Source organism: Protopterus annectens, chromosome 16.part0 (assembly GCF_019279795.1).
Source record: "Protopterus annectens isolate FY-2018-M chromosome 16.part0, PAN1.0, whole genome shotgun sequence".
In the NCBI taxonomy this organism is placed as follows: Eukaryota; Metazoa; Chordata; order Ceratodontiformes; family Protopteridae; genus Protopterus; species Protopterus annectens.
The window spans coordinates 107,902,044-107,919,918 of record NC_056750.1 but is presented as its reverse complement, the minus strand read 5'-3'; the positions used below and the strand labels follow the sequence as shown (position 1 = coordinate 107,919,918).

General features: G+C 41.0%; 1 protein-coding gene across 1 annotated transcript in view; it reads right to left on the bottom strand.

The window, feature by feature from the left end:
• Positions 1-17,875, bottom strand: part of LOC122790862 (protein mono-ADP-ribosyltransferase PARP14-like) — a 1,931,416-nt gene that overhangs the window by 33,775 nt on the left and 1,879,766 nt on the right. The window contains exon 14 of the mRNA XM_044058520.1: positions 17,398-17,575. Within this exon, the coding sequence (XP_043914455.1) occupies positions 17,398-17,575 (178 nt within the window). The remainder of the gene's footprint in view (positions 1-17,397; positions 17,576-17,875) is intronic.

Here is a 17,875-nt window from a genome sequence, read left to right as displayed (position 1 = left end):
ACAGTCAGCTGCCTGGCAGGTGCCAGGATCCGCCACATAACGCATGCACTCAGGTCCTGCAACTTCTTCTTCTTTTGGCTTTTCTCAGTTAGGGGTTGCACAGCAGATCACCTGTCCCCTCATGATTGGCAGTGGAGTTTATCGGTGTCGAGTTGCCAGCCCGGCGCCCAACCTTCCACAGAAGGCACACACATGCAAACACTCACACCTAGGGCCAATTTAGAGTGTCCAATCCAGCTACTGCATGTCTTTGGGATGTGGGAGGAAACCGGAGCACCCGGAGGAAACCCACACGACCACAGGGATGACATGCAGACTCCACACAGAAGGCACCCCAGCTGAGAATCAAACCGGAGAACCTCTTGCTGTGACGCGGCAACACTAACCGCTGCACCACTGTAGCCACTCGCACTCAGGTCCCTCAACAACAGGTACAAATATGACTCTGTCATTGTACATGTGGGTGTGAATGACCTGAAACATACCTCCCTGGACTACACGAAAAGAGACATGGAGGAGCTCTCGGATTATGTAGCCTACGCGGGTATGACCCTAGCCCTGAGCAGCATCCTACCATCACCTAGAATGATACCATAGTACAAGCAGAAAATGAGTGATTTCAACAACTGGCTAAGTATCTGGTGTCACTCTAAGGGGATCCAGTATCTGTCTGCCTGGAATGACATGACTGACAGACCTCTATGCTTTCTCAGAGATGGCCTACATTTGTCACCCCTGGGCTTCCGGATACTGGTCAAGGCTCTTGCCACCCCTATAGTGCCTTTTTTAGGCGGTGTTCCAAAGACCAAATTACCACCATAACAGCTACAAACAAATGCAATCTGAGGGTCATGCTGCTCAATGCTAGAAGTCTAAATCTCAAAATGCACTCACTCGAAGCACTCCTTAAAATGCAGAACATCGACATTTGTGATGTAACAGAGACCTGGTTCAAGGTAGTAGAAAACACCCTTGCACCACCAGGCTATATCTCATTCCACACCTTTTGGCACCAAAACTTAGACCAAAGTTCCAAAGGCGGTGGTGTTTCCATATTCATAAAGGATGTTCACACCTCCAGACTGGTAGCTCAACATAACGCATCAGAGATACTTCAGGTGTAGCTAACACTGGGTAAGACAGCGATTCAGGTCGTAGCCTGCTATAGGTCCCCAACCATGTCCCAAGACTCACACTCCACATTTCTAAGCACCCTGGAGAATATTAGGGTCCAACCTAACATTTTCATACTGGGTGACTTCAACTACCCCTCCATTAACTGGGAAAACTACTTGTGTACAAATACATTTGCCCAACATTTCCTGGAATTCATTAATTCCAATGCCCTGGACCAGCTTGTTCCTACCCCCACTAGAGGTAGCAACATCCTTGAACTGGTCATTACCGACATGGGTGACCATTGCTCTAGTCCAATAGTCAACTCCTCCCTGGTTAGATCCGACCACAACCTAACCATTTTGTAAATCCACCCCCCCCTCTGCAAAGGTAACCACCATGAAAAACATCTCCAAAGCTAACTTTCGGCTTCTAAAAACAGAAGTGGCTAACTTCAAGGCACCCATACAATTGGAGAATAGTTTCATGACCACCGATTCATACACCAATGCACTGTAAGAACACGTATATAAATGCATGGATCTCACCAAATTTAATAGAATAAAGACACTCTCTTCCAAAAAAAAAAAGCCAATCTGGTGGTCCCCTGCCATAAACAAACTCTGCAACAGAAGGAGGAAACTGATGCAGAATAAGGTGAAGTCCCAAGACTGGAAAAACTCCCTTATTAGCCTCAACAAAAAGTTGAGATCCCTCATCAAATTCTCTAAAGCTAGCTATGAAAACAGAATTGCAGCAGATAGTAAAGACAACCACAAGGCCTTCTATAGTTATGTAAAGAATCTCCACGGCAATAAGCAGATTTACTCTGAGCTACTGCACAATAGTACCTCCTATACCGAGCCAACAGATATCGCCAATATACTGGTCAACAGATTCAGTGCCAGCTTTACCCCCCTCCCCCAAAGGACCAATCGCAATACCAGTAGATTTCCAGGCACCCAGTATTACTGCTACACAGATTAAAACAGCACTGTCCAAAGCCAAGAATACAGCTTCTATGGGACCTGACAATATCCCTGGCTGTGTTCTACATGAATTACACAGTGAATTGGCACCTCACCTGTGTGCCCTGTTCAATCACAGCCTCACCTCAGGCTTTGTCCCTACCGAATGACGCACTGCTACCATCATCCCTCTCCACAAAGGAGGAGCAACTGCAGACTCTGGGAACTATCGCCCCATTAGAGTGACGAGTCTGACATGCACAGCTAGGGAACACATCATCATGGACCTAATAAACAAGGATATAGGGAATCCCCAAACTCTGGATGCCACACAGTTTGGTTTTATTAAGGGTAGATCATGCCTGCTCAACTTGGTCAGCTTCTTTGAGTCAGTCACCAGAGCTGTGGATGAAGGCAAGGTGGTTCATACAGCCAACCTTGATCTGGCCAAGGCCTTTGATACCATTCCCCACTCAGGAATCACAAAAAAACTCACTAAGCTAGGCATTAACCCCTATATCTCTAGGTGGGTTGCAAACCGGCTCACAGACAGAACCCACAGTGTGAAAGTAGCTGACTCTCAAGTCAGACTGCCAACCAGTCACGAGTGGAGTCCCACAGGGTTCGGTCCTGGGTCCTCTCCTGTTTGGTATCTACTTCTCTGAAGTCCAGGCCAACACGAAAGAACTCTGGCTGACAAAGTTTCCAGACAATTGCAAGTTGGGAGGTATTATTAACTCCCCAAGTGATGCTGACATCCTATAGAAAGGCCTCACTGAGATCAACGACTGGTGTCAGAACCATGGCCTTACGCTCAGTGCCAAAAAATGTGTCGTCATCCCGTTTGAGAAAAACTCGCTTCTCATGAATTACCTCATCGATGGTAATCCAGTGAACACAGAAGGCGTTATAAGAGATCTGGGAACACAGGTTGAGAGCAACCTCTTTTTTGACCACCACATTGCCATTGTGGTCAGAAAGTCCTTCTATGTGGCACATCTCATTACTAAGGGTTTTGCATCCAGGAAGAAAGAGGTCATTGTCTCCCTCTACTCTTCCCTCATTAGGCCAATCATCAAGTACAATGCCCCATTTGGCATGTACCTCACTAGACACCTGCTACAACTGGAAAGGCCACAAAAGTACCCCACAAAGTGGATCCTAGGCCTTAAACACTTGTCCTATATGGTCAGACTCAAAAAAATTCCCAACTATTCTCTGTCTCATATTGCCTACTTAGAGGCAATCTCTGCTTAGAAACTGCTCTGTTAGAAATGCTACATCTAAAGAAATCCCAATCCCTGCGCACCACATGCTCCAGAGACCTCAACCTCATTACCACAATCAACAGAATGTGCTGGAGGGACAAATTCATAAACCAGAGACTGCCCATGCTACGGAACAGACTTCCCATACATGTCAAACAGAGCACCTCACTGGCCCTCATCAACAGAAATCTTGATGAATACATGGGGAATAGAAAATTCACCCTGGGGATCACTCCAGTGGCTCTACTCGACAGAGGCACTGAGAACTAAGGTCAGGTGGCATGATGCCGGGGTAATCCTATGGGCTAGGTTTGTAAAGACTCCAGGGCCATTAGCCTAGTACAAGCCTATGAACCTATGAATCTATGAAAAATATTTGGGATTGTGTGGGAAATTTGGAAAATACAAAAATGAGTTGTTTAATAAAAAGTGTTTCATTCTGGCTGTGATACCTAAAATAAAATAAAGTGATTGTAGAAAGAGGAATGAGAGCTTTAAAATACAAAACATTCTTTTCAAGATATAAACTGAAAAGGAAAACGTTTGTATATCTACATGTGTGTATACAGTGTGAATATTTGTGTAGATAAGCAAACAATGTATACAGAACCCCTACTGTTTTTTCGATAAGTTCCATGGGATTGTTTACAGCCACCTGAGCTAACACCAGCTCAGTCAGACAGTACTTCTGGTTAGTGTCTCATCTGAAGAGCAACACACTCAGACATGCAGCACCCCGTTATGCTGCAATGCAGTGTTAGAACTGGGAAATTAATTGAAATGCCTGGTGTGGGAACAGAACTTATAGCCTTCTGATCTTCCAGCACCTAATGTGTGTGTGCTACCTGTTGAGCACTGACATGAAAATATGTTTAATAAAAGAAGTGAAAATACCAGGCTGGCCACAACCACCAATAAATAAATAAATAAATATAGCCAGTCATTCTTTTTCTTTGACAAAAGAGAAATAAGTTATGTCCAATAATTAATGATCGATATGTTCAAAGCGGATTAAGATTATGTACACAACCAGTTGACAGAAAAAATTCATATACTAGAATTGTAAAGCACAAGGAAATGGCAAAAATTATGTATTTATCAGAAATAGCATGAATAATGGTTTATTAAATGGTGAGGTGTGTAATATGTATCCTAACAACAATCCATGAGAAAGTACAGTTGTGTAAGTATCAAACTACTTCTGAAATCATTTGGAGAAATATTTGTATAAATTAAAATAGATTATTCCACCAGTTAGTCTGAAATTATTAAATTAACAGATTTTACAAGTAGCTGTATGATAAGTGCACCAACAACTCTCTTACGATGAGGCCTGCTGTTACAATATAACAGTATATGTTTGTTTAAAAGAGCATATATTTCGGTGGCAGTAATGTTCTGAAGGGCTTGGCAGGCACAACTGTCTTTTAGTCAGCTCAGCTCGAGCTGCCTGACAATTTGGGCACATGGATGCCCTGAAGCTTTGGGTGGCTTTATATCCTTGGTAAGATATAACCCATACAGCTAAGGCTACTACAGCAGTGATCAAAATGACAAACGTGAGATGTTGCCTAACACAGTATCAAACTACTTCTGAAATCATTTGGAGAAATATTTGTATAAGTTAAAATAGATTATTCCACCAGTTAGTCTGAAATGATTAAATTAATAGATTTTACAAGTAGCTGTATGATAAGTGCACCAACAACTCTCTTAAGATGAGGCCTGCTGTTACAATATTAGGTAATGGTCCACAATTCCATAATATAGATTTTAAACAATCTAAAAAACAGTGAGTTCAAACATGTGACTGCAAGCCCTATATAACCACAATCTAAGGAGCAGGTGGGGAGAAAGTACAGTTTTGTAACTAAACTTACCATAACAGTAGATGTTCAAATGACCCCTGTTGCAGTAGTCTTATCTATACAGACTGTATCCTGCAGAGGATACAGCAGCAGGCTAGCTTCCAAGCTTTAAGGGCACCTTCCATGCATCCAAACCATTAGCCAGTTCAAACTGAACTCACTAAAAAGACTGGTTTGGACAACAAAACCTTCACATCTTTCATACTAACAGACAGATGGAGGCTAAAGCTTTGAAGAGGTAAGTGATAGGAAAATAAAAATATACATCTTCACCCTTGCAACAAAAGCATACAAAAATAAGTGGGAGGGAGCAGCTATTGCAGCAATGATCATTCAAACATCTACTGTTACTGTAAGTTTACTTACACAACTGTACTATGTTCATCATTAAGATTGCTACTGCAGTAGCTTTAGCTATATGGGTAGATCACCCTAGCTTACGACTGACCAGTAGGAGGAATAATGAGGGTCCAGGAGACCATGGAAAATGGTCCGAGCAAAGCCTGTCCTACACTAGAAGAAGGAATTTAGTTTATACTGCTTTCTAAAAGTATCCACAGAGGACTAAGTATCAGCTTCTAGAATACTTCTAGAATCTATTCCTTTCCAAAAAGCTAGAGATGAAGCCAAGGCACTGATAGAGTGAGCCTTGACCCTACCTGGAATTGCCTTGTTGTAGTAAGTATAACAAAAGGTAATACCATGAGACATCTACTTGAAAATACCCTGCTTTGACACCAGTTATTCTTTTTCTTACCTTCACAAGAAATGAACAACTAATCAGAGTAACCAAAACCAGGTTCCACAACAGCGTACTGTAAATCCAAAAATGCAAAATGAACGCTGCAAGGGTAAATCCAAACCTTTTTAATGTCTGAAAACCAAAAGTCTTAGTGCTTTCATTCACCACCATTGAACTTCATCAGAAACTGGTAAAAAATAAACTAAGTCCCCTTATATAACCTTTTGAAAATTGAGCCAAAATTTTTGAAGGGACATACATCAAATAAACATACGCAAACCCATCCCTTTAAAACACAAACCATTCAGTGATGTAAAAAAATACAGCTATGAATTAAAATACATCTTATTTAAAATAAAACTTAAAAGGTTGTAAAAATAATCACAATACAGTTATGCAATACAAGATGCTCTGATCTTTACAGCAGGTTTCAGAGAGACCACATTGTTGATGCCAGGCAGGCTAGTGGTATTCAACAAAATTTGCCAAAAAAACTCACTTTTTTTCTAGGAGTGTTTACCAGTCACCACCTCTAGGTTGCAATTCCACCTTTTCAAGTAGGGAGAAGGAAAATGTCTTGAAATCATTACATCTTATACTATGTCGAAAAAGGGCATTACACTGGTGAGACCTTTTTATATCATAAGTGTCTTGGTAAATACGGGACTTAAGGGCACCAATGTTTTTTCCTATATAGAAGGCAGGACAAGAGGAACAAAAGACAATATAAACCACCCCCTTTGTGTTGCAGTTATATCTGCCTTTAACAGTAATCAAATTCGTAAAGCCAAACACCTGAAAACTGTTATCCTTCAGGATGAACCTACAGTGCCTACATGAACCACATATCTTCATACCCCAATTCCTCATAAATTTATCTGAGTTCCTACTACTCCATTCAAACATGTTTTTTAGATTCCAATTGATTTTATAAATAAATCTAGGGGTAGCCCCAAGCTTCTCCAGGAGCCCTAAGCTTCCAAAAACTGTAGTCCAGTGGCTTTTTATAGAATCCTGAAGGGAATCTATCCCTCTACTGTATGGCAATACCAAAGCCTGAACATAGTCATTACCATTCAACTCTGACATAGGGGTTACTGGACCTCGACCATTGCTGTTGCCATCACCAAATCCCAGGATGAGATGGTATCTGGACAGTTGATTTTCACAAATATACCTAGAAACCTCCGCTACCACGGATTCTGGGTATCCCCTCTCCTTAAACATATCAATCAAAATCTAAACTTCATGTAAAAATTGGGAATCATCAGACACCAATCGGCTTGTTCTGATAAGCTGACCCTTCACCAAGTTACGCTTTTGCCATATGGGGTGCTGGCTATCGTAACGTAGGTAAGAGTTAGAGAAGGTATCTTTTCTGAATATTGTAGATTTGTATTTTTGCTTAGGTGTGTTCTTGTACAGCATAATGTCTAGGAAACTAATCCTATTTTCATCAGAATTACAGGTGAATTCCAAAAATTCTGTGGAATGGTTAAAAAAATATATGAATTGAGACAATGTCTTCATTACCACCCCATAAAATAAAATAAAAATATCATCCAAATATCTCAGATGTACTTTGAGATAAGATGAAAAGGGTGAATTGAACACTACCGTGGTCTCCCAAGTCCATAGCACCATATTTGCAAAAATGGGGGCAGATGCTGCCCCCATTGCTACACCCCTGTGCTGTTTAAAAAATTCACCTTCAAAGAACACAAAGTGGATAATACAATTTCCATACACTGCAACAGTTGTGTGTCAACATTCCTCAAGTCAGTTCCCTCGACCATTGCGTGATGAAACATCTCTAAGCCTTCACCATGAGGTATAACAGACAAGTCTTTAATGTCTGTAGTAATCAGTATTGCATGTTCAAAAAAACTACTACCCGAGATTATCTCCAAGAAATGCCAGGAGTCCCTTCACAAGTGTGGTCTGTCAACCATAAAGTATTTTAACTTCATGTCCACACACTTGGCCAAGGGTTCAGTTTTAGACCCACCAGAAGCTACGACAGGTCTCAAAGGAGGGTCTTCCATGCATTTGTGAATCTTGGAGATACCAAAAATTCCCAGCATATGAGGATGTTTAACTGTAAAGAAGTCTCTGAGGTCAACAGGAAGATCAAAAGTCAAGAAAATGTCTTCTATAAGATAATCAATAGCCTGATAGGCAATGCTGATCTCGTTATGTGAGGCTTCTATGAAGAATCTTCCATTGTGTAAATATTCAAGCATTTTAGAAGTATAAAGACATTTGTCCACAGTAACCACACCACCGCCCTTGTCCAGATTCATGATACGAATATTTTTATCCTTGACAAGGGCCGCCAAGTTATTCATCTCAGCCAATGTTAAATTGTGGAATTTGGATTTGTTGTTCTTTTGCCTCCATTCCCTTACACTTCGCTCTCAAAGCTGCTCAAATAAATTAATACCAGGAAGCAAAGGAGGGTTTTAAGTACTAGCCCTTTTTAGGTTCGATGAAGTGTAATCAATAGAAGGTGGAAGGATACACCTGAGGTTAAGCTTCCTAGTGAAAAGTTTGAGTTCTGTAGTAACATCCACCACACCAGGTTGCCTAGAAGACACAAATTTAAAGCCTTTATGGAACAACTAATCAGAGTATGTAAAATTTTTTTTGTCACAACAGTACCTGAGTTGTCTCTGTAGGCTGACCCCCCCCCCCCCCCATGAGAGCTTGTAACTACTCTTCTTGCAAAGGTCAGAACAATTAGTGACACTGTTTTCCATGCTATGAACCTCAAGTCAGTCTGCTGAGCTGTCTCAAAAGAAGGAAAAGTTAATTTTCTAACACAAAATTAAAATTCCCTAGAAGGTTTGGTATGTAATAACATTTTCACATCAGACTGCTATGAAAGCAGAAGGAATTCATGAGGCAAACATGCTGAAATGGCTGACAAAAGGACCTTGATTGAAGAGTGATACAGGCCAGAGGATTGTAACTCACATGAATAATGCAGAAGCAGAGAAACCCTATCCCTGAAATGGTAATGGCTCCTTTTTTGCACTAACTATACAATGTTTTTCAAATACTATTATTTAATTTTCTAGTAACAAGTTTTCTTAACTCCTTTAAAACCTGATGGACATCCTCAAAAATAGGTGCCTAAAAGCTATTAAGATTCTTTCATTCAGGCAGTTAATTGTAGTTGTTTGGAGTCAGAATGCATAAAACACCCCTAGTCCTGTATGAGCATATCCAGTCTATGAGGAAACTTACAGTAATTGCCCCTGGCCATTTCCAAAAGAAGAGAGAACCACTGTTGCCTGGGCCAGAAGGGTATCATTACAATGATTTCTGGAGAAGTCCTTCAGAATCTAGTGGATATTAGACAAAAGGTTGGAAAAGCATGCAGGAACTTTCAAGTTCAAGGAAAAGAAAAAGCGTCTGTGTCTTTTGGGCCTTGCGTGGAGTCTTGGAGCAGAATTTTATCAACTGCTTGTTGTGAGTGGAGGCAAGAGGATCTATCTGAGATGTTCCCCACAGCTGGATCAGTTCCTGAAAGACCCTGATTCAATTTCAGCTTGTCTGCTACACAATGTTGCTTTGATGATATGTAAAAGATGTCTGTAGAGTGAGATTGTACTAAAAAGTTATATCCCACGTTTCTATGGCTAGTCTGCACAGAGAGGCAAGATGTGCTTCCCCCCCGTTTGCTTTTGTACCATATCACTGTGTTGTTGTTTGTAAATGTATCACTGTGTTGTTGTTTGTAAATGCTTGCAGTGTTCCTGGGTACTATACATGACTGAGAAAGTCGACAACATTTATAAGTGGCAGCATCTCTTTTACATTTAGGTGTTTTTGGTTTGTCTTCACTGTTCCAACAACCCTGCACTTTTATCTGCATAGACACTACTCCCCAAAACAAAGTCTGAGGAATCTGTTACAGACTGTGCTAGAATTGGATATGAAAATGGGACACCTGGACTTTGAAAAATTCGATCCTTCCACTAAAAAATTCTCCCTTTTCACAAAGCCCAAAACTGGAATCAGGAATGTCAGGGAATATTGGTGTTGCGATCATACAGACTTTAGGTACGACTGGATTTTTCATGTGGATTCTTGCTAGAGGAATCATGAGACTCATAGAAACCATGAGACCCAGACTCCTGAGAAAATCCATTGCTAAGACAGTAGTTGTTTGTCTTTCAGCTTTTCCCGGTTAGGGGTTGCCACAGTGGAACTCCGATCCGCTAATGATTGGCAGTTGGTTTTTATGGTGTCGAGTTGCCAGGCCGACGCCCAACCTTCAAACGAAGGCACGCCCATTCAACGCATGTCTTTCGAACGCCCACTCGACCATGGGGAGGACATGCAGACTCCACACAGAAGGCACTCCCAACCCAAGCCGAAAATCGAACGGGAGAACCTCTTGCTGTGAGGCAACAATGCTACCGCTGCACCACTAAGACAGCCGTCTGATTGGAAAATAGATCTAGATACAGATCTGCTTTTTGCTGTGTAAGAAAAGCTCTTTGAACTGAGGTATCTAGGAGACACCCCAGGAAAATAATCTAGTGCAAAGGAGTTAAACAAGACTTTTGCATGTTCTCTTGGAATCCCAGTTTGTGTAGGAGATCTTTCACCCAAGTGAGAAATTCCTGACACTTTGAAAAAAGACTCTGCAAAGATAAGCGACATGCCTAAATAAGGAAAAATGTGAATACCTTGCAGTCTGCAGTAGGATATCATAGGAGCTAGACACTTTGTGAAAAACCTTGGAGCAGTGGTTACAATAAGGGTAATGCAGAGGATTAATAATGTGACTCAGATGCAGAAAACGTAAGAAACATCTGAAAGCTGGATCTACAGGAATATGATGATATGCATACTTTAAATCTAAGGTCACCAAAAAACTCAAATGGGGTGTGAGAAGTAAAAAGTTGTGAAGGGATAACATTTTAAACTCAGGAGCTATCACAAAGAGGTTTAGAAAGGTAACATCCAGATCTGGTCTCCATGAATCTTCTTTCTTTGGCACCAAAACATTCTATTCTTGAATAAAACCCCTCCACTAACTGAGGAGGAGGGACAGCTTCTACTTAACCCTAAGACAGAAGATGATGAACAACAGGAGGGAAAGAGGTGTTTGGTGTGGCTGATGAGGGGGAATCCCTCGAAAGGATGGAGAAATTCCCACTGCTAACTCTAACCTTGAAGAATTACTTTCAGCACCCATCTATCTGAAACTATATGTTGCAAAGAAAGAAATGGAAGTTCAGATTTTCCAAAAGGATTAAGGGTTTACCCAGGTGACAAGGGAAGTCTTGTAGTTGTCTCTTCACCAGTATCTGAACAAAACAGAGCTGTCCTAAAAGATAATAAGTTCACAGGGAGCAGTCCTACTAACTTTTCTAGATTTGAAAGACCAATAAAGAAACCAGCAAGTTCTACGCACAGTTCCAGAACTATTTGTGATACTGAAGAGTGAACTGTTACATGTAGTGAAATGTTTACTAAACATGAAAAAGATTTAAACTGATGCAGAAATTCTGCAACATATTTCCTGTGTAAAACAAAAATAAATAAAAGTTATGTATTGACCATAATGCCTGATCTGTTTTGACTTCTTTCCTCCATCTCAATTATTGGGTACATCTGATCGGACCGGATCCGAAGCCAGCAACATTCAGACTTTTGGATCTAAGGTTTAGGCTCTCCCCTTCCCATAATCCCCTCTGCCCTGACAATTCCTCAGACTGAGTTTGCTAACCTATTAAAATATCTCCTTTAAATCACATCTGCAAGAAAAAGGCCTGAAATGACGAAACAGTTCAAGACTGTGAGTAATACAGGTCTAGCACAGTCAATTGAGAACTAAAGTTAAAGACAATTTCATAGGGGGATAGAAGGAAGGAAAGTTGAGATGGATGGAAGAAGGTAGCACATCTAGCATTACGGTAAGTATATAACTTTTTTATCTGATGTTGTCTTTTTCATCAATCTCAACTATTGTGACAGAGTTCCCAGCTACTTCACACCCTGGGAGAATTCATAGAAAGATGTTCTGAAGGATGGTGGAGCAAAATGAAGCCCAAGACCTAGACTGCAGGTCGAACTTGTAGTAAGAAATTAATGTGTGCACCACAGACCAAGTACCCACATCACAGATATCATCAGTAGGAACTCTAGAGAAGAAAGCTGAAGTGTGTGGAAGTTGAATTGGCCATAGTATAGTGAGCTTTACATTTGTGGGGTGGAAACAATCCTTTGGCTCTAAGGACAAACATAATGCAATTGGATAAAAACCTGGATAGTGTGACCTTGGAGGCACTATTTCTCAATTTAGCTTTAGAGAAGGAGAAAATAAGTGGTCAGATTTTTTGAGGTCCTTGGTTTGGAGCAAACAGAAGTGTAATTCAGGATGATTATCCAGCAAATGCAAGAGACATTCCTCTTGTTTCAGAAACTGGGAAAGAAAACTGGTAAGGTAATCACCTGATTCAAGGCAGAGTCAAAAGCAGCTTTGGGAAGGAGGCTAGGATTGGTCCAAACAGAAACCTTATCTTTGTAAAAGACCAAATATGGTGGTTTACACAATAAGGCCTGGAGTTTTGAAATCCTCCTTGCTGAAGTAACCACCACCAAAAAGAGCATTTTCCAAAGAAGGAATTTCAATTCCACAGCAATTGCAAGCCCAAAAGGGGGATTTTGTCAAGGCCTTGAGTAAAACAGTAATGTCCCATGGTGGAACAAGAAGGCTTGGAGAGTCATAGGAGCAATGTACCCCAGAAAAAGGCCTTTGATAGTTTCAATGAGGCAAATGGAGTATGGTCTTCAACAAAGTGAAAATTCAAAATAGCTTCCAACTGAACTTTAGTGGTGGAGTAGCTGGCTTCTGCATGAATCAAATCTTCCAGAGAATCTAAAATTGATGATAATGGAGCTGAAAAGGGATTCAGACCCTTAGCAAATACCCATATGGAAAATCTCTTCCATTTATTTCTTTAAGCTTTCCTGGTAGAGGGTTTTTGAGACACTAACAAAATATGTATCGCAGCAGATGAAAGCTGTGAATTTCTGGCCACCTCTGGAAGTGGAGGAACCAAACAGTTAACTTCAGGGCTTTGATGTCTAGGTAAAGCTTGACAGACAGGTGAGAAATCAAATCTGGAAGAGGGTCTAGCACCCAATAAGGTTAAACCAAATTAGGATACAGACATGGGAACCATATCTGTCAAGGCCAAAAGGGGGTGATAAGGGTCATCTTTGGCCTGCACTAAGTCGCTTTCTTCAGAAACTTGGTTATGAGGGGAGTCAGTGGATAATCATACAGAAAACTTGGGGTACATGTGTGAACGAGGACATCCCTCTGTGACTCACCCTTCTGAGGAATCGGGGCAAAGTAGCTACTGCCTTTGGCGCCGGATGGGGTTGTGAACAGATTGCAGCAAGACTGGCCCCAGTGGCTGAAAATCTTAGAAGCCATTTACTGGTTGAAAGACCACTCGTATGGCAGAAGAATGGACCTGATCAACTCTTCTGCTAATACACTGGATTTCCCTAAGATATGCATTTTAACCAAAAGGTGTTGGGAACACATCACCCTCTACCAAACCTTCATGACACAATGGATATGAGTAGGTTACTCCTTGTTTGTTGATGCACCAGACCACCAACATGTTGTCTGAATCACAATCACACTCTGGGGAGGGAGCCCCTGGACTGTCCTCATCTCCAGAATACTGATGTGAACACTGGCCTCTGTCAAACTCCACATGCCTTGGACAGCCTTCCCATCAAAATGTCCACACCACCACCCTAGAAGGGAAGCATCCATGGTTACTGTGGCTACTGACAAAGGGAGAAAAAAGGACAACACAGACTACAGGAGAATTTAGCTACCACTGAACATTATGTCTGCAGAAACCCATGTGTCTGACTGAAAATCGTGTAGGATGGTGTAGAATAGATCACTGTACTGAGAGGGTCCACTGTAACACCCTCACATGAAATCTGACATGAGGAACAAGAATGATGGATGCTGCCACACAGCCCAAAAGATGAAGGATGGGTCTTGCTGTGGGATTTTCCTGAGACAGAACCAAGGATAATCAATGAAGTAGAGTGACTAATCTGGATTCTGGGAATTTGGCTAACTGCAAGGTGGTGTGTTCAGGTGGCATACTATGTATTCTGTTATCTGGACAGGTGTCAATTTGGACTTTTCCAGGTTGACTATTATCCCTAGATGAAGGCATGACTGGAAGCAAGACGTCTCTGGCTCAGATTACCAAATCCTTTATGGTAGCAGTTATTTGCAGTCATCTGGATACAGGAACATCCAGAACCCCTGCAGTCTAAGATGTGCTGCAACAACTGGCATGCATTTAGTGAAAACCCATGGCCTGTTGTGAAACCAAAAGGCAATGCCCTGAACTGAATGTGACTTGTGACTTGCTCCCAGCCAAAAGCAAAGGAAGCTCCTGGATGCCTGGCTATATTTATATGATAGGTGTTCCACAGGTCCACTGAGCATATCCAGTTATCCTTCCTGTGCCATGACAATCTGGAAAGATGTCTATTTTACAAACTGGTTTAGGTGGCTGAGGTCCAGAATGAGTCTGAGAACCTCATTTTTCTTCAGAACCAAAAAGAATCTCAAGACGACTCTGGAACATTGCTGGTCTGATGTGAACCTCCTGAATGACTTGTTTGTCTAACGGCTTTGTGATTTTTTTTGAGCTGCTGCTCTCCTCTGTGGGGGTGGAACACCTGGAAGCTTTTTTTATGCAATTTGAAATGGGCAAGTAACAGGAATGACATAGCCTCTGGATACTATTCTCTGCACCCATGAATCAGGAGTAATGTCTGACCAGGCATGAGGGTGCAGAGAAAGTTGCCCCTGATTGCTTCCAGAGTGCAGCAGTAGGACGATGTTTCAGGAGTGGTGGAAGGATTTTTATGCGCACAGGCCTCAAAACTCTTCGTTCTGCATATCTCACAGGGCACTATTTTTGTTGCTCCCTTTTTGCTCCTGGGGGATCTGTTTCTAAACGTGTCCAGTGCAAAATCATGAGACTTCCAGAACCATAGGCTCTTACCACCCTTTTGGTTACAAGAAAAGGTCCTTTGACGGATGGAGAAGTGGATGCTGATGGCAAACAGTTTTACCATTTTCACTTCTAGTAAATGGCTCTTTAACTCATAACTTAAAAAGGAATGAACCCATCCAAAGGGTCATTTAAAAAGAATGTCTAGAAATTCTCAGCAAAATCACACAGACACATTTAGATGATGTCTAAATATCTCCTTTTATATGAATGCTTCTTGTGGTACTCCACAATGGAACGATCCAGGAAGACACAGAAGTTGAAGGGGAGCACATCTCACAAGCCTTTTCAAGATCCATTGAAGCTGGTTGCCCCTGAGGAACAGGATAATATGGGAGACGTACTGTAGATGGCAGACGGGATCAGGATGGATCTGAGCGAGGATTCTTGGTAATGAGAGAACCTTTTCAAATGCCTTGAAGGCCAAAGCCAGTCCCAAAGGGGTTCTTACAGGATATGAGGAAGCTGACAAGAGACCCTCTTGAGATACAGTCTTGCTCAGCTGCAATGCCAGGGATGGAGCCTCAAGCAATAACATAAAGGTTGTCCAACTTACTTGGCATTCAGATACTTGGGGCTCATATCTGTGTTTCAGTGTGAGATGCTCAAAATGCTTGAGTACACAGGCTATTTATGTAAATGTAGTTTCTATCAGTTTGTGTGACCTCAGAGGCAGCATATTTATGATGGTTGTGGGGTTCTACCCCACTTACAGAAAGCCTTTTTTAAACAATTCATCAATATATAGTGTTATTTCAGCAACTGGCAGTGTGTACACAAAACTCGAGCAGTTATTTGAGTTAATAAAGTAGATCTATACATATGTACACACACCACATCTCTCTCTCTCTCTCTCTATATATATATATATATATATATATATCTTAAGACATATATGTGCACACATATGATTTACAATATACACACATACACACACACACACACATAAAGGTGTATACATTTAGGGTTCACCAACAAAAGAAAATGAACGTTCATGTGCTCAAATGTTTGCTATGTCTGACTAGAATGTCAAATGTGCTATTTCCAATACATGAGATTGCGGAGGCAAGTGTGGCATTTCGGACTGGGAGACAAAAATGTCTGTGTGTGTGTGTGTGTGTGTGTGTGTGTGTCTGTGTGTGTGTGCGCATGCATGTGTGCGCTCATGCATGTCTGTCTGTATATGTGTTTATTAATGTGCTCTGTGTCCAAGATGTGTGCAGTTAGTGTCAAGGGAAGGATTTTTTTTAAGGTCAGGTGCAGGGTTATGGTTAGGGGTAAAGTCAGTCTTTGCACCTACTAGGAAAAGTGAAGTGGGGGGGGGGGTGAAACCTAACCCTAATACTGTACTAACTCTAACCATATACCAGACCTTTGTTTGAAAAAGCCTCCGCATAATATTGCAACAATTATGACAATGCTTGGCCAGATGTAGTGGTAGGGTTAATGGACTGGATGATGACAGTGTCTGCCTCTTTCAATTTGTTGAGTTTTGATATTTTAAATGTTCAGTGTAATGAGTTTGATATCTAACTCTTTGAGGTTTCAGTGCTTCGATCATTTAAAATGATCTAGATATAGAACCTCATGGAGGCTGGTTATATATCAAAGTTGTGTAAATGTTTGCTGAATATTGTGCAGACGTTACACATGCTATCAGTGGAATAGAAGACAGCAGGAAATGGAAGAAAAGTAGAAGAGATGCACATTAGCTTGAAAAATACAAAAGGCAGAGGAAATGAAAGCAAGTAGAAAGTATTTCTCCAGACTCCACCGATACACATAATTGTTATACAGCTATTAAGTGAGAAGACCTCTACACAGTTTAAAGTCAGAGCAGGAAGACCAGTAATGTCTGCGTGATCTAAACGCAGGTTTCTGAGCTAAATTAAAAAAAAAAGCAGAGTGGTACAGGAATGATTAATTAGTAAGACTATTGTTCTATGTGACACATATAAGTACTACCAGATGAAAACACTGATACAATTTACTGAAACATACTACTGTCAGAAAAATGCAGTAAGTCATCAATACTAAAAAATGGTTATATTTTTAAATTACTCACAGGAGACTGGAATGTGCATAAGATGGTGTAGAATAGACTGCTATTTCAGAGATAAAGATATAAATAAAATATATTGTTATCGTTGTCATTAACCCCCCTTTTCCCATTTTACATGTGGTTGGGGTGTCACATCAACATTAGTCAATGTGACCAAATCACCCAGAGCCAATGTTTACACCAGTAAGTGGTTTAGGCATATGCACAGCAATATATAACTGCACATATAAAAGCCAGCAGTACATACTTGAGATTATTACTTTACATTTTATATTGTAGTTTCTTACCATTTTTCCCTGCAAAACTCCTGTTGAACCCTTGTTTGTTAATAGAGACACAGCTGCTTCCTGATGTGCCATGAAACAGGTGCAGCTCATTCAAGTTTGCGGGACCATGTTTATCAGTTAGTTGCTTTTTCTTTACCTCATACGCATGACATAGATAAACATTCTGCACTCGTTCAATCTGTTTAAAAAAACACAAGAAAACAGTTATGAATAAGACCTCTTAAAGCCATGAATCAGCGAACAACATGTAGCAAGTAACATGTATTAAAAGGAAATGCTTACCTGTAACCCAAACCATTCCTCTGACAGACGTGACCCAATTCAACATGTCTTAAAGATACTATTGTTTAACGAAGAACTTATTTAACCATTTATACTTTAACTTTTTGTTCTTAGGATCTTTCTTCCCACCTTGACAACAGTATAGATGCTGGCACAACCCAAACCATCCGTGCTGCCCTAGGAATTGGACACAAAC